Source organism: Octodon degus, unplaced genomic scaffold (assembly GCF_000260255.1).
Source record: "Octodon degus isolate 3935 unplaced genomic scaffold, OctDeg1.0 scaffold00002, whole genome shotgun sequence".
Lineage (NCBI taxonomy): Eukaryota > Metazoa > Chordata > Mammalia > Rodentia > Octodontidae > Octodon > Octodon degus.
Window position 1 is genome coordinate 4,182,508 of NW_004524578.1, and position 21,036 is coordinate 4,203,543.

The window sequence follows — 21,036 nt, forward strand, 5'->3', positions numbered from 1 at the left end:
TATTCATTTTCTACCTTGAAAGAACTGAAGAATCTTAGAAGATGGTGTTCTAGTGTTCCTGTCCAACCTCATAGATGTTGCACATGTAAGGGGCAGTAATTCACTGAACGGATACGCTGACTACTCCCCCCGCTTAACCACGGGGGACCACTGTGGCCTCACTTAGCCATGGCCAATCACTTTCCTGAAATATCAGTGAAAACTTCCAGAAATAACAATTCAATATCAATTCCATGCTGTTCTGAGCAGGATTTAAAGTCCTGCATCACTCTGTTCCATCCCATTCATGAGGAGAAGCCTCCTTTCCTCTGCGCTATCCACACTGTTTATCCTACGCACCCACTAGTCACTTTATATAGCTCTCAGGTTGTCAGATTGATCCTTGGTACTACAGTGCTAGAGGTTTAGTAACTATGGTTTTACCAAATAACAGCCCCAAGACAGAGGTAGTAATGCTGATGATTTGGATATGCCAAAGCGAAGCTGTAAAGAGTTTCCTTTGAGTGCAAAGGTGACAGTTCTTGACTTAATAAGGAAAGAAAAAATCATATGATGAGGTGACTCAGATCTATCATAAAAAATAATTTTTCTACTTGTGAAATTGTGAAAAATGAAAATAAGTTTGTACTAGCTTTGTATTCACCCCCATAGACAGCAGTGGTTTTGGCCACTGTGCAAGGTGAGCGTACAGAGACATCAGATGTGTGAGCGCATGTGCAGGAGAAATGGAGCGTGTCCATCCCGCCTGCTGCTGCAGGGGCTCTGAGAATATATCCCCTGCAGACCAGGCGGCCACTGGCATTCATGTCTGTGCTCCAGCCGAATAAAAATGGGAGCTTAGGATCTCCGGTTTCTTTTCCTGGCACTTAAATACCATCTTTTGGGGGAATTGTGGCCATAACAGCACAAGGGAGACACTTCCATCTCCTTTCTTACTTCTGTCTCTGAGGGTGTGCACGTGTGCACACTCCCATGTGTGCACCAGGGTCTGCGTGTGTGCACCCGTGTTCCTTCCTTATCCTCCTCTCCAAGCCATTTCCTAGATCCCTTGACGTTCCTCTTAGTTGCCATAATATGGACTTAAAGCGTATTTTTAAAATTATGTGTTAAGTGTATTAAGCAAATACTAGGATTACTGTGTATTATGGATGTAATACGCACAGTATTTTTGCTAAAGCTTTGTTGAGATATAATTTGCATACCACAAGATGCACCCTTTCAAAGTGTCCTTGCAATTTTTTTGCAAATAGATAGAGGGGAGCCTTTTTCCTTTCTACCAGCCAAACCTCTCCATTACACTTCATAACTTCGCTGCCGCCCTCGGGTGACAGGTCCCCTGCTCTGCGAAGGGAGGAACTTCCCACAGGAGAATTAGACGGGAGCGTATCGGCTTGAGTTCCTCGGTCTTTCTGCCTTTATGGTCTTCCAACTAAAGCATTTCTTCCTGCATGTTTTAGATATGAGAGCAGGGCGAGCAAATTGATAGATTCCTTACTGTTAATAACTTCTTGTATAGCCAAGAAAACTAGGGATGCAAAGTATTAGCCCCTAGTCCTTAATCCAACAAAGCCTTTCACCCAGCCCTGTTTTGTCTCCAATTGTAAATTCCCTGCTCAGGATCTTTAATGTTTAGTTCAAAACGCTGGGCAGAGAAAAACTTCATTATTGCTGGCATTTTCCTCCTGGCAAATTCTACCATCTTCCCTTAATTCTGGTTCTTTCTGTGAATAATAGGAATAATCCTGTTTGCTCATTAGGAGTTTAATCTTCTGAGGGGCAGTGCCGCAGCGAAGATAGTCAATGATGGTGCGGCTGCTCGTTGGCAGCCTCTGACAGCATTAGCTGCAGATTATCCTCTGTGGCTCACAATGACAGTCACCTGGGGCCCGCTGTTGACATCTGGGCCTTGGGCTGGCAGTGCAAGCCAAGTGTTTAAGCAGGTGGATTTGTGGTTCTTTCTTCTACATTCTCAGGAATCTGATGGTACAAAGGCCAAAGAATTTGGATTTAGACATCTTTTAAGACCTGCTCTTGGAAACTAAAGAATTCATGGTACTGGCTGGGTTTTTGTCCCGGTGAACTTAAAACGGGCTGCCAAGTATTGTGAATTCATACTAACACCTTCTGTGAAATCCTGCTGGCTCTGCATGGTGGTTCTGTCTAGTGCGACTCTCGTCAGGCCTGGCTGGCCCTGGAGGTACGCTGCCCTCTCCTCTTCCTCAGCTCTGCTGCATCTGCGCATCTCCTCATCCCGCCCAGAGCACAGCTGTGGGGCGAGACTGAGAGTGGAGGGAGCTGGTCCAGGGGAGCCTCACGCTGGTGTGTGTGCACACGCGTGGTATGTACGTGCCTCCCGAAGGCGAGGGCTCAGAGCTGTTCCTTCCCACACGTCTCCGTTTTGATCTGTTGTGCCAGATGGCTGATGTCTGGACCTAATGACTCCATAGAGCTGGAGTGGGTGCTGGGGAGGGGACCACAGCTAGGAGGTGATTCTAACAAGAAACTGATTCTCCGGGCGGCCTGGTCCTTCCCCTGGCTGTGCTGGCCTCCAGCCTTGTGTGATGATGTGCGCTGTGTGTGGCTGTGTAGCAGTGGCCGTTCAGAGCCTTAACACTGCCTTGTTCTCTGACCCTGTGCTTCCACTTGAGGGAATCTATCCAGGACAGCCATCTACACAGTAGCAAAAATATTCCTGGCAAATATTAAAGACAACAAATGTTTTATCATGATCCGAGGTCAGAGATCAGTTAAAGAGATGGTCATTCATCTTAAATATCTTGCTGTCAAAAAACCTGCCAAATTCAGCACAAAACCTGATGTTTGAAAATATTCATTCATCCCACAAACATTCAGCACCCACTAGGAACGTGCTGTGTGCTGAAGCTAATGCAGTAGGTAAGAAAAACACATTCCCTAAACACAAGGAAAAAAGTAAATGAATAATTCTGAGTGGGGCAAACGTGATACATGGAGGACAAAAGGCCAAAAGGACACATTTTATGAAAAATGTGCATGCAAAAAATTACAGCAGGAGGAGGGATGCCAGAAGGATCACAGGCGAATTTTATTTTCTTCTTTGTATGTTTCACTATTTAATAATTTGTCTTTTTTATTTTATTTTTATTTTTTGTATATTAGGGAAGGATCTATTTTAGGGAAGGATCTAGTGTTCAGAGTCTCACTACTAGATCGAACTCGTAGTGATCCGCCTGTTTACAGCCTCCCAAAAGCTGGGATTACAGGCACGCACCACCACACCCAGTCTCAATTGCTATCTCAGCGTGGGGGGGGGGAGGGGGACATTGGCTGGGCTGGCACAGCATCGAACCCCCAACCCCTGCACCTGCTTGCAGATGCTTTAATCTACTGAGTTATTTGGCCAACCCAGAAAGATTATTTTTATGTCTCATGAGGACAGGCAACCAGTGACCCCCTTGGTTTCCTTAAGTGAAAAAAGTACTTAAGTACAAGAAAGAGTTGAGGAACTGTGTTCCAAATTGTCCTGTCTAAACCATAACCTCAGTACAGGATCCCAAGTCACACACCTGTGAGGAAGGGAAGGTCACCTTCCGAGGCTGTGAGGACTCGTGGCCTGGAGCCTGGGCCCTCTCCCTGCTGGCGCTGTCTGCGCTGCCCCGTATGCCAGCCCTGCCGCTTGTCAGGAGGCCCTGGGCCCCCGGAGGCCCTGGTAAAGACCTTGCTGAGTGAGGAAAGGCACAAAACCACCGAGCAAGTGGGAGCAGAACGCTTTCTCATCTCACTTGGGCTTGCTTCGTGTCCTGCCATGCTTTTCTGCATCTTTGCAGATTCATCGCTTGTTCACAGCAAATCCTTTTGGTTGAGGTTTGAGCGTGGAACTTGCTCCCAGTGATATCAAAGCAGAGAGGTGTCCAGCGCTCGATTGTGGGAAAAGATGTTCAGCTTCTTAGAAAGAGAAACCGCAGGGCTAACCCGTCTGCGGTGACTAGATTGGCAATCCCAGTGCCAGGCTTTGAGCATGCACACTTCTTTCCGTGCCCTCCCCCTCTCCTAGGGACGTGATCTGAAAGTTCACTCGCAGACTGACAGGTATCTGTTCATCAGCTTTTATTTAATGCATAAGCGCAGCTCCTGTGTGGTAGTCCCCTGTTCTAATTGCTTTAGTGTTGCTAAATTATATAATCTCCCATACAACTCTATGAGGTAGAATTGTCAGCCCTAATCTCTAGATGTGCCAATGGGAAAACATAGATTATGCACTTGCCTGAAGGCTACCTGGCAAGTAGGAGGCGGCGCCAGGATTCAGACCACTGTGCCCCACCCCCACACTGAACATCCTCGTGTAACCAGGGTTACACCACATGCCACAGGATTACAGCTCTGTTTGTAATTGCAAACGTTTGGAAATAACCTAAGCGCCTCCCAATAGAAGATTATTTAAGTAAATGACATTACATTTCTCCAGTATACTTCCAGCAAGAGAATAACTGCCCAGATATTTTGCCAATGCAGAAACAAGATGTAGAATCAGTCACAAGGTGTGTAAATAAAGACAGCGGGGCAGGACACGTGTTATACCTGCCTGAGTCAGAGTAAAACATTTCTGGAAAGATACAAAAAAAAGAAACGGAGACCTGAAGTCACCAGTGAGTAGAAAGAGAGGTGATCTGAGGATGAGGGAGGGAGACTTTCATACTTTGAGGTTTTTTTTTTTTTTTTAGTTTGTTTGTTTTCCTTTTTTGGCTGGCTCAGCCAGCCCTGAGGGCAAGGCTGGCACTGCATGTGGTGCTGGGGAGCGAACCTTGGTCTGCTGCACCTGCCTAAGCTTGCCTAAGCAGGTGCTTTAGACTGCTGAACTATCTCGCCAGCCCATGATTTGGGGTTTTGAGCCCTCTTGTATATTTCTTATTCAGCAACATAAAGCAAAAGCCTGAATACTAGTCCTTTTAAATATTTCTTCTTTGGCCATGCAATCACTTTGTTTATAGATTGGTTTTTAAATTACACTTAAATTTTTTTTTAAAAAAATTTATATGTGAATAAGTAATACAGTAAATGTTTGTGGCATTGTAAAAAAGCAGTTGGGGATGGGAGGTCGGGTCAGAGAATTAGCTCAGTGGCCTAAGTACCTGGCAAGTGCAAGGTCCTGAGTTCGATCTCTGGTACCAAAAAAAAGCATTCTGTTCCCAGGGAACTATAATAAGAATGAAATCTCATTTTCATTTCAGCCTGCCCCTCCCCCAATCCCTTTCCCACGAGTACTGGTAGTTCCAGTAACTCTTTCCTCTCTCCCTAACCCCTCTCAGGGAGCACCCCAATGCTGAGGGTGGAGCAGCCCCTTTTGTCTGTCCCACCAAAACTATATCCAAAAATAAGAATCTAATTTCAGTGAGTAGACCCTTTGTGGGTGTTTTTGGAGACATCGTATAGGGCTGAAATAAATTCCCACTCAAATTACAGCCTTCCGAGCCTTGGTCTCTCCTGCCTGAGCCATTACACTGCCACCTTAATCACAGTTCATCAGCAAGCAGTTAAAGAGGCCAGGCTCCTTTGTGGCTTTGAAATAGGGATGTAATTTGATCCTTTGAGTTGAGGACAGAGGAAGATTTGTCGCCAGGCCCATGTACTCTGCACCTGCCACTGTGCAAAGCCCTTCTCAGGGTCTCGCCATGTGATGTGTAGCCTGGGTCAGGACACAAGGCAGGGAAATGCCTCAAGGAGCCAGGCCTAGAAGGCTTTGGAAGACTGCGACCCAGAAAATGGTCTGATCAGGCGTCATTTGGTTTTTTTCCGAGTTGGAAGACTTGACTGTGTCCTCTGTTGCAGTCCAGGCCTGACTCAGAGCAGCATCTCGGTCAGTTTTCTGGTGGCATGACACCGCACTGAGTCACGCTGGGTAATTTATAATGAACGGAGCTTTGCTTAGCACGTGGGTCCAGAAACAGTGACGTCAGATCACGATGCTGGCGTCGGGAGGGCCTTCTTTCTGCACCCTGATGTGGCAGAGGGCACCACACGGTGGCACGCAGCAAGCATGCCAGCTCTGATCTCTGTTCTCTTCTTCTGTATTCATGAATGCCATTAAGGGGGCCTATCATCATGAGACACTTGAGTCCTGAAGGCCTCCCAAGAGCCCCATCTCCACATGCCATGAGCATAAATTTGAGGATTACACTTCCAGTGCGTGAATATTTAGGGGACACAGTCTGGTGACGGCAAGCAGCTTGAGGCCAGCAAGCACTGGGGGCCAGGGACCTTAGCTGACCGATGCAAGGGTGCAGTAGTGCCGCGCGTGTGTCAAAGTCCAGCCCCACTCAGCGTCACACCAAAGAAGTGGAGCCGTGCTTTTCCCTGCCTAAAGCATTCCGCTTGCCATGGCAGTGACAGACAGACGAGGAGGAGGAAGCTAGGGATTTCCCCAAACAACACTGACATGCAGCTGCCGAAGACACTATCCCCAGCTGGTCATAGGGAGGCTCATGGACGTGGCTCTCAGTGGGTGTGAGTGAGCTTCACTTTGGTCTAACCCCATTATAAATAAATGCTGAGAGGCTGGACACTGGTGAGGCCCAGTAGCACAAGCGGCATGTCCTGGCACTTCTGTGGACTGCTGTCTTCCCCATCCCTGTCTCCCTCAGTGTCCCCATGGTGCCTGTCTTGGCTACTTTTTACTCGTTGCTGAGACAAAATACCCAACACCCAAATTTAAGGAAGGAAAGGTTTATTGAGCTCAGGTTGTGGAGGCTTTAGTGTATACTCGGCTGGCTCCCAGGCAGAGCGGCACATGGCAGAGAGCAGCAGTTCATGGTGGCAGAAAACAGCCAAGAGCACAGGGAAGGGCAGCAGCTGCGGCTTCTAGCCAGCCTCTCTCCCCTCCTTCTATCATAAGCAGGCTGCCCTGGGCTGGGGTGTAGGACTCACACATCCGTGCCCTCCTCTTGCACAGGATGAGGATGTTAACAAACTAAGAATCCTGGCTCTCTGCTGAGGCACTTAATTAAACCTCTGAATTTCTCAAGTTGACACTGTGTATCAACCAGTACAGTGCCCCACCTGTGCCCTTCATCCTAGTGCTGAGGGGCTGCTCTTCCTGCACCCAGCAGGACATTTACGTTTGTATCAGCACCGCTGCCCTAAAGCTCCCCCTCCCCCACTTGGGCAGGCTGTGCAGGAGAGGGCCTGGGACCACGTCTCTGCTCTCGGGGGTCGCAGATCCACACAGCTGAACCCTCGGTGCAAATCGGGCCTCACATTTGGAGGCTGTGGACGAAGCTCCCAGCTCACCCACTGGCTGTGATGGCCGGCTGTAGGAGAGGCAGCATTGAGGGGTCCACAGCAGGACGAGGAGGGCTGAAGACCCTGAGCAGAGCCCAGCCTTAGCTGACCTTACTCCTGAAGGGGGGGACAGGAAGTCGAGGGCAGCTCAGTAGCACAGGAGTAGAGAGGCCCTGGCTGGCAGGAGCAAGCTGCTGGGGAAGGGCGTAGGTCCATCCCTGGACTGTAGGTGTGCTCCTGCGCAGCAGGGAGCAGGAAGTGAGATTAGTGGGCCCCGCCCCGCTAAGGGAGGAGGAGCCGGGCGGGAAGCACCTGCTACTTCCTCTGCTACGCAGGGGCATTGGCGCAGGCCGCAGCTTGCAGAGGTTCATAAAGGGCTTCCAAGGTGACCGTGGGCTTGGCGTTTTCCAGGGAAGCTGAAAGAATGGACCCTCATTTTGTATGGCACAGCAGAGCACCCATACCACACCTTCAGTTCCCATCAGTCGCGCTCCCGGATGCTGGAGCTCGCAGTCCCGGAGCTGGAGCCCCCCAAGGCTGCTGGGTCGTCCACGCAGGCAGAGGTTCCCGAGGATGAAGAAGATTACACAGGTAACCAGCCTGCAGCAGGAGGAGCCGGCTAGCCTCCTCCCCCGCTGTTTTTCCACTATAGCGCTGAGAGGTGGGGCCGACCCTGGCAGAAGGCGGGGGTGATGGTTGTGTGTCTTCTCTTGCCTGGAAATCCTAATAATGATGGTCATTTGCACTCACGCAGCTCCTCCCACCCAAGGCTCTCCTAATACTTTACAGACCAGTAAGTATACTTCAGACCAGTAAGTACCTTCCGACCTTCCCAGGCTGGGACACTGAGTCCCCATATGCCCAACCAGAACTGGGATTTGCCCTGCTGAATTAGCTGCTTCCAGGGCCACCTTCTTTCCTCAAGGGCTCCCATCTTGCAGCTCAGCTTCCTGGCTCCCATCAGCCCATCCACGTCTAGTGGCCGGAGGTGGGAAGGACGTGGCCCCTTCCCAGGGCCAAGAGGGCTGGGCTCCATGAGCACGGCCAGGAAAGGAGCAGTGGAGAAAAGTGACAGCCTGCCAGGGCTTGGGTGCGAGACCCGGGGGAGGTGCAACCCCAAACATCGTAAAACTCAGAGCATACTTGTGAGGCAACTGAGAGCCACAGCAGCCCAAAGAGGGCTTTGGACACCTCCAGGCCCTGAGCTGATGCAGTTTTTATTAGTACATTTAGTCAAAAGCTATTCCTTTCTGAGCCATCTCATTGCAATTTGTGTGACAGTGGGTGTTTCTGGTTGGGCATATTAGCTAAATATTTGGGCTACTTGATACATGATGGGTGACAACTAAGAATATGAATGCTTGAAGTTATCTGATACCTTCTTTTAAAAAACAATGACAAAATGCAAAAATCCACCAATACAAATCAAAACATAAATTATGGCTGATTCCATTTTAAATTTCTTTTGCCATTCCTTTGAAAAGGAGCTTTGAATTATGTATGGACTAATCTGCTCTGCTTCCCCGTGTGATTTATAAACTCTGGCAAGATTCAGTAATTATTAATAAAGAACTGATTTCTTTTTCCTTGAAAATCTGCTACTGATTCCGGCGCTGCACAGTGGAACTTCACTGCCACACCATTCTTATGTCCAAATCTCTCGGTCCATGCCAGCATGGCCGGGGTGGGTGCAGGGTCTCCACCAGGATGCGATGGGTTTCTGGCTCTTGGGTGGACCAGCAACAGCAGGAAGGACCCACCCAGAGAAGAGAGTGCCCTGGCACAGAAAGGCAAGCGAGGAGGCAGTGTGGTCTAAGGCAGGGTCAGAGGGGATGTAGGATGCGGCTTCCAGGATGTAGGAGCTGGCCACGGACACACGGCACATGGGGTGTGATGGGCCCAGGCCAGTGGGGATGCTGACTGCACCCTGTGGACAGAAGAACAACCACCATGTCAGGAAGGGTCAGGGAGTCAGATAGAGCAGTGTCCCCAGCCCAGCAACAGAGAACGGAGCAGACAGAAGGCAAGATTGTCTCCTACAAGGAAGCAGGGGTTCTAAGAGGAGTATCGAGCGCTGCAGCAGACTATCTTCGGTTGCTACAATAAAATACATGAAGCTGAGTACTTATAAAGGATAGAGGTTTACTTAACTCGGAATCCAGAAGTTCAGCCTTGGGAGAGCTCACCTGCCCAGCCTCTGGGAGGCATCATGGGGTGGCAGAGAAATGGGAAGGAAACCAGATATGTACGTAAAGGCCAGACGTGTGGGGTGGTCTTGCTTCCTAGCAGCCAGCTTTGGGGAGAACTAACTTAGTCCCATGACCTACTGTTAATCTCTTCCAAGGATAGTACTCTGTGACTAATTGCCTTGCACCGGGACCAACCTCTTAAAGGTTCCACCCCCTCAATACTGCCCCCCACCCCAGGGACCAAGTTTCCAGCTCAAGCACCTTTTGTGGATATACTCAGGCCATCTACAACCCTGACCAGAGCCAGGCAGAAGAGCTTCCCTGCAAATGGGGTGACCATGTCCTGCACCGGACACTTGGCCAATGTCACTCCCCAGGAATGGGAGCAGGGGAGGTGACTAGGGTTATTGTCAAGGCTGGGCGAGGGCCGGTGCAGTAGTGATTTCCAGAGCTTCTGAGGCAAAGGAGGGCATGGAATCCTATGGGGTGGAGCTAGATGGTGATGTCAGCACAATGATGGGTAAGGCTCATAGGACAGAGGCCCTGGGGACCAGGGCTGTGGCAGGGGAAAATCCAGCAGCTGCATAGGTGGGGTGGAGCCCAGGGAAGACTTCAGTGGCCACAGTCCTAAGCCTGCTGGGATGGAGCTGTCTGGTGGCAGCAGTGGAGATGGAGATCCCCTGGGGCTTATCAAGCCCTGGGTGCTCAGGAGTCTGCATTGTAGAGCAGGCATGTGGGTGACTCCTAGCACGGTGGGGTCAGCCAGCCAGCCCACGCTGAGCCAACAAGGATGCTGGCAGGAAAGTCAAGGCAGGTTCCTGAAAGAGAGGACCGAACTGCCACAGGGAATCAGGGGAACCTGGGCTTGGGGAAAGAAGCCACAATGGGGGCAAAGGAAGACAACTAGGTGGAGGGTGGCTGGGGACAGTGTGACCATCTGCACAGGAAGACAGGTTCTAGGGCAGCTCTGCAGGTATATAGGAGTTGTGTCCACAGCACTGTGGGGTTACAGGCTCTGGTCAAGGACCCTGGTCACCAAGTCTGGCATCATTAAGTAACTCATTTAGGTTATGGGGAAATCAGCAAAGAAACCAGACACGGGGGCCAGCACGGCTGCACACACTCGGAACCCAGTACTCAGGGGGCTGAGGAAAGAGGACTGGAAGCTCAGTCCCAACCTGGAAAGTGAGCAAGACCTTGTCTCAAACCTTCAAAGGGCTGGAGATAACTAAGTGCAGAGAGCCTGGATTCAATCCCTAGTACTGGAGAAAAAGAAAAAAGAGGCCAAACTTCTAATGAAAGCAGTCTGTTGTTGTTGCCCTCCTTAGCAAAGCTTCTGCAGTCCAGCACCAGTGCTGATCCTCCTGCAAATCACCGTGCTAAGGGAGGTACCGGTGCTCCTTCCTTGGGTGGAGTGAACGGCCAACCATAGGGCTGTTCCTATTAAATCCACCTGTGCCTCGGCTGCTGCTCCACCGTGGAATTCCAGGGCCCGTAGAGAACTCTCAATCTGCTTTCCTAGTATTTGTCTGTTTGTGTTTTATAACTCTTGGACTTGCTCCACAGAGGGTCTGAGGTGGGGTTTTCAGATGAGCCTCTGCTGCTTGACTCCATGGAGTAGGGTCTGCTGTTAGGTAATCCAGCAGGTCTTGGAGAAAAGAGCTTTCGCGCTAACAGAGGAAGGAGGCGTGAGTAATATCAGTCATAAGTGCAGATTGAGGCCCAAAGAATGGATGCTTACGCCGAGATGGGTTACAGCTGTGCCCACAGTCTTAGACGTGCTTGGGACAGGACAGATGGCCAGACAGGTGGATTTAATTCAGAATGCTTCATGGGAGAGTTGGATCTGGATATTTGTCTTTTAAAACAGTTCAACCAGAGAGCTACATGCTGGGAGGATTGTTTGTGGCTATTTTCTGGGCAGCCTCGTCTCTTGGCCGGGCTGTGTCTTAAGCTGACCTCTCCATTTGGGAAGTCAGTGCTGCTGGTGGCATTCATGCCATCTAGAAGTCATGCTGTCCCTGCTATGGGTGGACCCCTGCCTGGCAAGAACTATTGAGGAAACTCCCTGCTGCAAGAGGCCCTGAGAGGGTGGGAGTGGTGGCTGGGAGTGACATGAACGGGACATCTAAGACATTCTGGATGCAGATGGTGAGGACATCTGAATTCCCCCCATTTGTCTTTCATCCCAAAGTCTTTTGAGCACCTGCTCTGTGCCAGATGTTGTCGCAAGCACTGGGTGAACAGCCGTGAGCAGGCTGGACTGCATCCTGCCTTGGAGGATGCTATGCTTAGAAAGAGGGAGGAAATTTATTTGTCACCTCCATGTCACCCCCAGCCCCACACGTATACCCCATTTCCTCCTTATGGTGGAGTAAAGTGTTAACTTTACCAAGGAAGACAGACCTGCTGGCTCCTGGGTGACAGGGACAAAGCGCCGCAGGGCAAGGAGAGACAGATCTTTAAGTCTCTGTGTCAGCAAGGTCCCTACAGGGCTGAGAGGCAGTGACTGAGAAATTAAAATTAATGGCATCACAGAGCAAGAAGTTCTAAGGTTTCCCCTGTAAGTGACCCGGGATTAGAAGGACACAAATCCAAGCTGCTGAGAATGAACTGTGGGAGAGCAGAGGCGTGTGGTGGAAGGGGAGAGGAGCTGGCTCCGTGCTGAGCTTTGGCAGTGGGGCATGTCCAGAACACAGAAGAGGCCAGTGGTGAGCAGGAGGCAGGCGTCCCAGGAAGAGAGGGCGTCCCAGGAGGAACCAGGGATCCAGGCTGGAAGCTCGGGAAACACCGCCCTCGGCGAACCTTTGGGAGGGAGGCAGGATACCTGGAGTCTGACGCTGCAGAAGTTCAGGGAGTCTTGGGCATGAATGAAGAGGGCGGGGCTGGGGAGACAGCTCAGTAGAATAAGTGCTTGCCTGGTAAGCGCAGGGTCCTGAGTTTAATCCCCAGAATCACACACACACACACACACACAAAAAAAAAAAGAATGAGGAAGGCTTTGTGTGTCTCAGCAAAGACCACTGTGGGCAGCTAGGAAGGAGGACTTTTGTCCTTCCCTGTCCCTCAGAAACGTGGAAGCCTGCCCACTAATTCCTCTTGGCTTTTGATCTCATTCCCCACCTCTCCAGCAACTCGAATTTTACAGGGTTTTTTTTTTCCCTTCCAAAAACTCAGAGACCTTCCTAGTGTCCTGCTCGGCCCCTCCCTGTGTCCTCTGACAGCTACCTGAGAGGTTTGCCTGGCCTCCTCCTGCCTGGAGGCAGAGTCCCGCCTCAGGCTAGCTTCAGCCATGTCGCTTCTGCAGGCCAGGACAGAAAGGACACTGTGCCCTTCCCCACCCAGCCTGAGGAAGGGCTGGCTAGAGCCCCCTCACCCTCATCCCTACCTGGGGAAGAAGGACTCAGCAGGGGCTGCTTGCCGAAATCCACTGCACTCCCTGCAGCTCTCGGCCACAGTTAGAAATTTGGGACCTGAGGGAACCAGAAGGAGGACATGGGCGGGCGGCCCACCATGGAAAGCTGAAAATGAGGAAGGCCAGGGAGAACTATGTGGGCAGGGCCCAGCCCACGGCAGCAGCATGTTCCCACTCACCGCTGTGTGACATGTTCAGGACACCCTTGCTGCCCCAGGTCTGCCTGGGGATGGCCGCTCCTGGTGCTCCTGAACCCGTGGAAATCCACGCGTATTGTCACCTGGCACATTCACTCCCCACCCCACCCCGACCACTAATTCTGGCTGCGTTGTCATGCTGGGTAACGCTCAGACACACCCAGCTTGCGTTCTTTTGTCCTTCCCGGTGGAAATGACCGCGCTGGCTGGCCCTTGTATGATGACTTGATTCGAATGAAGATGCTAACACAGTTATTCCTGGCCCCCTCTCCCCAGGCCCCTGAGATTTCCTGGTCCCCAGCACTCCCTGACCTTGGTCCCTCCCACTGCTCCCCCACTGGCTATAGGACTCGCTGTCATGCTGTTGACACACATGTCCACCCCGTGGCCCACAGGCTGCTTCTTGCCCTCTTTTTATTTTTAATGTTAGAACAGACAGCATAAGAGGAAGTTACATTACTCATACATTGACTATACTGTATATTTTATATGTGGCCCAAGCCCATTCCTAAGCAAAAAGGTTGGGCACACCTGGTGAACCTCTGGCCCTGGAGTGCAGGCGAGACTCTGCTCCTAGCCGTGCCGCATGGGGCACTGCTCCAGCCCCTGCAGATGGCCACTCTTGAGGAACCGCACCCACTGCAGCCCCCTGACACAGGGACCTGGGGGACGGGATTTGAAGGAGGAAACATCTCTCGGGATGAAAGGAAATGCTTGTTTCTTTAAGGTGTGTGCCATCCGGAGTGCGGGGACAAAGGCTGCGACGGCCCCAGCGCAGACCAGTGCCTGAACTGTGTGCACTTCAGCCTGGGGAGCGCCAAGACTGGCAGGTAATGGGTCGGGGCTGCCACCCGCACGTCCCGAGCCCCACCATGTAGCACTTAGGTGGCCTGCTTTGAACACAGCCTGATGGCCTGGCTGGGCTTTAACAAATACCCCAACAAACACATCACACTGATGTTAACCGCTATGGATTATTTTTAATTTTAGTAATGTTTTGCTCCAATCACACATGTGATACATGCCATTATCAGGCTGTGTCGCTCTGGTGGTCACGACTATAAAATGCTTGTGTCCACCTGTAAAACGGGTGGACCATGGTGACTAAACAGGCCTGCCCACAGGGGCACCAGAAACAAGGGTGACTCTAGGGCCCCACACTGTAAGCCCCACGGGGCCAGCTGGGCTGCCCCAGCTCTTGGACCAGCTCAGCCTCTGGCTGGGGGTGGGGCCCAGTGCACCCTGGGGAGGTTACTGGTAGATCCAGCCAGCCCCAGGCGCATGGCTGATAGCCGCAGCTGTGGTCTCTCCGACGCCGCCTCCCCCCAGTACCTGCTCTGGTGCTCCTGGCAGGGCCTGAGCTCCTCCAGCTCTCTCTAAGTCACCATGTTCTCCCACTTCCCTGCTGGCCTCTTGGCACCTGGCTGCTCATTTCCACATTTGCCACCTGCCATGTGCTGTACACCCTCACCTGGCAGCGCAGGGTGACCAGCCAGGGCACAGGATGATAGCTGGAAAGCTGCTGGCTGGCACATCCACGCGGGCCCAGCCGAGGTTCAGGTGCAGCTGGCCACAGCCCTGGGTCCCCTTAGAGCACACTGATCACAGCCCGCCTTGCTGCCCCTTGAGACGGGCTCCTCTTGGCACCCACAGAAGGGTTCTGACCCAGCCAGGGGTTCCAAAAGTCAAAGGCCACATCACAGTACCTGCATGTTCCCAGTGCTTACCAAAGGAGCAGGTGCCCTCCGCTGGTCCCCCAGCCTCCACAGTGCACTCTGGAACCTTTCTGGGCCCTTGAGGCCCCAACTTCTTGTGATCAGGCTGGGCAGCCATCCTCTGGGGAAATGCCTCCACACAGCTGCCCCACCTCAGCCCCACGTGGGGCCAGGGGCCACACACGGTGCACTCGAGGCCAGAGCCTCACCCGTGTCTTCCCACAGGAAGTGTGTGAGCGAGTGCCCCTTGGGCTACTTTGGGGACAAAGCAGCAAGGCGCTGTCGCAGATGCCACAAGGGGTGTGAGACCTGCTCCAGCAGAAGCCCAACTCACTGCCTGTCTTGCCGCCGTGGGTTCTATCACCACCAGGAGATGAGCACCTGTGTGACCATCTGCCCTGCTGGGTTTTATGCTGATGAAAGTAAGTGCCATGTCGTATGAGCCGCGCCCCCGTGTGAGCTGGTTTCCTCTCTTCGGGGAGACCGTGGCTGGCCCCCCGCTTCTTCTGTTCTCTGTTCTGCCTAAGGACTTTTCACAGCAGACAGGGACCATGAAATGGTAGTGCCCGTGCCAGGTGTGCTGGCACATGCCTATAATCCCAGCATTTAGGAGGCTGAGAGGGGGTTGCCACAAGTTCAAGACAGCCTGAAGTACACAGTGAGAACTTGTTCCTCTCATCAAGGAAGGGAGGGACAGAGGGAGGCAGGCTGTTACTGCTAGGGAGAAAGAGCTGGGCACTGTTTAAAGACATAAAGTGATCAAATAACCAGACTCTGCAGAGGGGAACCGGAGAGTGAAGCAAGGCCCTTGTGGTGGCCTTTGCAAACACCTGGGCCAGACCTGCTTGCAGACCAGGGTCTTCTCGGTCCTTGCTGAGCACCTGCAGCTTGTGTGTGATGGCTCCTGTGGCCCCAGGAGGCTGCACCCAAGGTGTCACGCACTGACCCCAGCTTGCAGGCCCACGGTGGTACCTCGAGGTGTCAACGTGAGAGCCTTAGATAGCCACTTAAGTGAGTACAGGGACAGCTGAGGAATCAGAACTTCCCCAGGAGACACGACGGCTGTCCTCACTTCTGCATCACTGTATGTCGCCACTGAGTCTTTGGCAAAGACCCCTGTGACTTCACTGGGGCAGGAAGCGGGAGGTGAGCGGCACTCAGGCCTCCATCAGGTTTATCATGATTTGCACCTGATTAACCTGTGCTCAGCCAGGAAGGGGCTTCAGTTGAGTTGCAGTGAGCAGAACATTTCTCCTTGGGAAAGGGACAGCTTCTGCAGCCTAGGGGACTTTAGTTTACTCCAGGAAGAGCTGAGAGACCTGTGATCCAACACCTGCATGGGTCTGGACGTGGCCCCTGGCTATTTTAGTACTGCATGATCTGTTCCAGAGTCGGACTCTGTGAAGAGCTGTTCTACTGAGCTCACTTGCATTTGATTCTCACCACTCTGCCCCTCTTCTTTGTGTTCTTTTTCTGTTTTTCTCCAGGTCAGAAACTCTGCCTCAGGTGCCACCCAAGCTGCAAAAAGTGCATGGATGAACCCGAGAAATGCACCATCTGTAAGGAAGGATTCAGGTAGCCCCCAACCCTGAAGCCCGAGACTGTGCAAGTGCTATTGTTGTTGTCCTTGCTTTTGTTTTTTTTATAGTCCCTGCACTGAGCCTAGGGCCTTCACACTGAGCTACAGCCTCAGAACTTCTTCATTGTTTTTCCTTTTGAGACAGCGTCTCACTGGATTGCCCAGGTACAGCTCAAGCTTGAGGTCCTCCCTGAGTGGGAGGATGACAGCAGGGGCCACCTTGCCTTCTTTAGTTTTTTTTTTTTTCCCCCCATTGCAGGGGATTAAACTTTAGCCCTCACAAGTATTCCACCACTGAGCTAACTTTCTCACCCTTTTCGCCAAGTTGTCTAGACTGGCCTAGAACTCATGATCTTCCTGCCTCAGCCTCCCGAATAGCTAAGATCAGAGGCATGTGTTAGAATGCCCAGTTAGATCAATGGTCTTTTCTTAGGGTACTTTGAGTTGTTTGTATAGCTCATAATGCAACCAAATTACATTTAGGGCCACCAAATGGACATTACCAGTGACTGTCTGGAAGCCTGAAAGCGTTCTATTGAAGTTACCTTGTGGCCGCTTGCATAGCAGAAGCCTCCTGCTATGCTCTGCATTGGCATGAGGCACAGGAAGGGGTTGGCAGCTCTCTCACCCACAGGAACGCAGGCATCACCCAGGCTCCTGCCCGTGCGCAGATTATGGTGCAGCAGCTCTGGGTGAAGGCTGAGACCCCTCCTTCCACCAGGCTGCTAGGCGAGGGGCACCACAGGCACAGACAGGGCAGCCTTCGCTCGCACAGGGACCCATGAGGCTCCCCCCTCCCAGATGCTCCTGGGTGGAATTCACCCTAGAGGTGAACTGTCCTGGACTAAGGAAGAGGAAGAGAACTCCCTGCTCCTCCACACTTACTCAGGTGTCTCACCACTGTGGGCCACTGAGTCTTTGCAGCAACTGAAGACATTCATGTAAATGGGAGATCGGCCACCTCCTGGGTGACTCCAGGTTGCTGCCTAGGGGAAGCTGCCTTCCACCCAGCCATTCTCCCAACCCAGAGTCCTGAGGCAAAAGAGAAGCTGAGTATGTGGGAGTCTGCAGGAGAACCCCTCAGTGACCCCTGACACCTGCTGCCATCTAACCCTGTTGGCTGGATAAAGCAGGTTGGATGCGCTGGCCCCCAAAGGCACGAGCTGGAGGAGGAAGGCTGCATCAGGTGGCAGCCATGGTTTTTGTGTCCCATACCCTGCTGGCCAGGCAGCCTAAGAGTATGTGTTGCCTCCTTTTGCAGGCCATCATCCCTGGGATAAGTGAAGTGTCGAGGGAAGTTTCCGTGGAAATCTTTTCCCAGCAGGGAAGTGCTGGCGAATTCCAGGGAGCCTGTTTGGCCTCCAGTGGGGAAGGGAAGTGAGATCCAGGCTCCAGAAAGGTGTCCTGGGGGAAAGTACATCTAGGGCAGTGGCCATCCAGGGACCATGCCAGACCTGGCAGTTCCAGCTGTGATGTGTTCCCAGAGAAGCATGCAGACTCTGAAAACCTCACCAACCATAATCCACAGCAAGCTTCCTTTTATTGTCCAATATCCTCGTAAGCTGTGACTTCTAATCATTGCTGTCACACTGAAACAGCAAGAAAGCAGCTGAGCTCCTGCATCCTGGCCATCCATCTCTTTAGGGGATAAACTCAGACAGGGTTCATGGGAGAGCATCCGTTATTAAAGATATGATTTAACAGCTCCGCTTGGCGGGCCTGGCACCATGATGAGGACAGCCCTGGGGGTGGGTACCCACTGGCAGGGCAGAGGGCTGGTGGACCGCAGACACCTCCCTGCTAGGTGTAGGAAGTGTTTCTCCTACTCTTGCGTGCTTGGCGCAGTACACTTCCATTCCAGTCAGCAAACAGGGTGTGAATCTCCTTCCTGCACAACGCAGTTCTCCAGTGGACTGTAGCGGAGGCTACTCTTCCTCTTCCAGGATGTCAGGTCCCACAGGCTGAAGGTTTATCCCCCAGAGTTCCCCTGCTTCAGTTGCCAAATGCAAACCCCAGGCCGCAACCTGTACTTCTGTCACACACAGCCGTCTTGAGTTCAGCAGACTGCTGCACTTGTCACAGAACTTGGGGAAGGTCTTCCTTACCTGGCCTCAATTATTGTAAGTGTGTCACAAATGACACAGGTGAATAGCAGGTGGAATACAGGACAAGGTTTGTAGAGCTTACATTCCTCGGAGGTTGGGGGACATATCACCCTCCCAACAGGAAATCATGTTCTTGATCACTGACCTGGAAGCTCTGTGAGTTCTGCCCTTTGGGGTTCAGTCCTTCACTGTAGAGACCTGAGTTATTTTATCTTTGGTGTGCAGTTCAACCCTCAGCCCCTCTCCCCTCCTCTGAAGTTGAGGTCAAGGGGCTGAAAATTCCGTCTCTTTGATGATATGGTTGATTCACTTGACAAGCAGCCTCCACATCAGGCTACCTGGAAACGCCACCATCAGATATCTTGTTGGTGCAGGAGAAGACATTTGGTGCTGTATTGATGCCCAAGGTTTTAGGAACTGTGTACAAGACAAAAAACCAAATACATGTTTCTAATTATAAATCACACCATCACAGAAGGATTCCAAGATCTGACAGTTGCACCCAGAGCACTTGCTGTGTGTGCATCGGATGCAGTATAGCCTTGGAAACGAAAGAAATAGTGGTAGCTGGCATTTATTTACTCTGCCGGTGCCAGACAGCAGTTTCGCATATTTGCTTAGTGAGTTCCCCGCAGACACACTAGGCTGTCGGGAGGAGCCAGTTAGCAGGAGGAAATGGAGGTGTGGAGAGGTTCCCTGGCTTGCCTGGGGAGGCACAGCTGCGAAGAGGGGGAGCCACAGCTGCGAAGAGGGGGAGCCAGCCGGGGTGTGGGTAGTCCGGCTCAGGCTGTGTCCCTGTGATGCCCGGCTGGAGCAAGGGAGGGCGGGCTCTGAGGGGCAGAAGAGGAAGTGGGAGCCACATCAAGCAGGCCTTCAAGGTCCCCGGAGGAGCTCTTATTCCAAGTTCACAGTGCAGCAGAGAAGTCTTCCAGCCAGGGAGAAGCAGTCGCAGATGCAGGCCTGAGGGTCAGGCACGTGGCTGACACCCCCCCTGCAAGCCTCACACACTGCAAACGCCTCCGACACTTCTAAGGAGACTTAGATCAGAAGCTGTGCCGCCACGGCTCCAGGGGGCCCTCGCGTGCTCCATTTCTCCTTTTGGGGTTCAGACTGGATCTGGGCACAGCAGTGAAGAGAAGCCACATAGAGTAGGAGAGAGCCTGAGCCCTCGGCCTCCCGTTCCAGGACCAAAGCCCAGGGCTCTTCAGCTAGCTTGAGGCCAGCTTTGCCAGCTTCCATGCACTAGGATTCTCTAGTGACACAAGACACTGCGCTTCAACCACTTTCTTGCCTCCCAGAAAGGCATTTGAGTGCAAAACGTAATTTAATTACACTTTTGAAACAGACCCGGGAACCAGCCTCTTTCTCTTCCGCACAGCCTTGCACGGGGCAGCTGCATTCCGGACTGTGAACCAGGCACCTACTTTGATTCTGAGCTGATCCAGTGCACGGAGTGCCACTCGACCTGCCGGACCTGCGTGGGTGAGTTCACGCAGAGGCCTTTATTTCCTTAGAAACTGACAACCAGTGTTACCAAGGCAGACAGACTGGCTATCTTGGTAGTAAGAAAGCTTCTTATGGTCTTTTATGTTTATTACTGCATTAAAGCACGAAGACTCAGGACTATAGACGTAGCCTCGTGATAGAGGGTTTGCCTGGCATGTGCAAACCTTGGATGTGGTCCTCTGTACTTCAGGGGAGAAAAAGGAGAGGGAGAGAAGAAAAAGAAAGACTATGAAAACACAAAGGCCTCCTAGGGCTGGGGATGGAGAATGGGGTTGGTTGGTTGGTTTGTTTGATTTTTTAATGAGCACTAACTTTCAGTTTGGGAAGAAGAAAAATGTTCTAGAGATGGATGGCAGTGATGGTTGCATGGCATTGTAGGTGTACTTAATATCACTAAACCATACACTTAAAAATAGCTAAAGTGGTGCGTGCCTGTAATCCAGAGCTTGTGGGAGGCTTGAAGTGGAAGGGTCACAGACTGAGCCCAGCTTGAGCAATTTAGCCAGACAGTGCCAGGAAGGAGGAAGGAGCGAGGGTGGGAGGGAGGGAGGAAGGAAGGAGGGAGGGACGGAAGGAAGGAGGGAGGGACGGAAGGAAGGAGGGAAGGAACAAAGGAGGGAGGCAGGAAAGGATGGAGGGAGGAAGAGAAGATAGGAGGGAGGGAGAGAGGGAGGGAGGAAGAAGGGAGGAAGAGAAGATAGGAGGGAGGGAGAAAGGGAGGGAGGGAGGAAGGAGGGAGGAAGAGAAGATAGGAGGGAGGGAGGGAGGGAGGAAGGTGGGAGGGAGGACGAAGGGAAAGATGGAGGGAAGGAAGGAAAGAGGGAGGGAGGCTAAAAATCTAAGATGAATCCCTGTGCGAAAGTCTTGGGTTCAGTCCCCAGCGCTATTAAAAAAAAAAAAAAAAAGGCTAAAATGATAAATTCTGCATTGTGTATATTATGGCCCTATTTTTAAATGGGAAACAAAAGGCACCAAAGACTGCAAGGCTGGCCTTGAGCAAGAAACATGTGCGCATCCTCCAGCCCTTGTGTGAAAGCTCTCATGGGCTGGCTGGGTTTCTGATTTTGAGAAACCCG

General features: G+C 51.9%; 1 protein-coding gene across 1 annotated transcript in view; it reads left to right on the forward strand.

Moving 5' to 3' along the window:
• Pcsk6 (proprotein convertase subtilisin/kexin type 6) overlaps positions 1-21,036 on the forward strand; it is a gene marked incomplete at its 5' end in the record, with an annotated part of 179,965 nt that overhangs the window by 147,384 nt on the left and 11,545 nt on the right. Inside the window, 6 exons of the mRNA XM_023712203.1 lie at positions 7,666-7,845; positions 8,009-8,047; positions 13,783-13,885; positions 14,996-15,192; positions 16,258-16,345; positions 19,833-19,936. Of these exons, the coding sequence (XP_023567971.1) occupies positions 7,666-7,845; positions 8,009-8,047; positions 13,783-13,885; positions 14,996-15,192; positions 16,258-16,345; positions 19,833-19,936 (711 nt within the window). The remainder of the gene's footprint in view (positions 1-7,665; positions 7,846-8,008; positions 8,048-13,782; positions 13,886-14,995; positions 15,193-16,257; positions 16,346-19,832; positions 19,937-21,036) is intronic.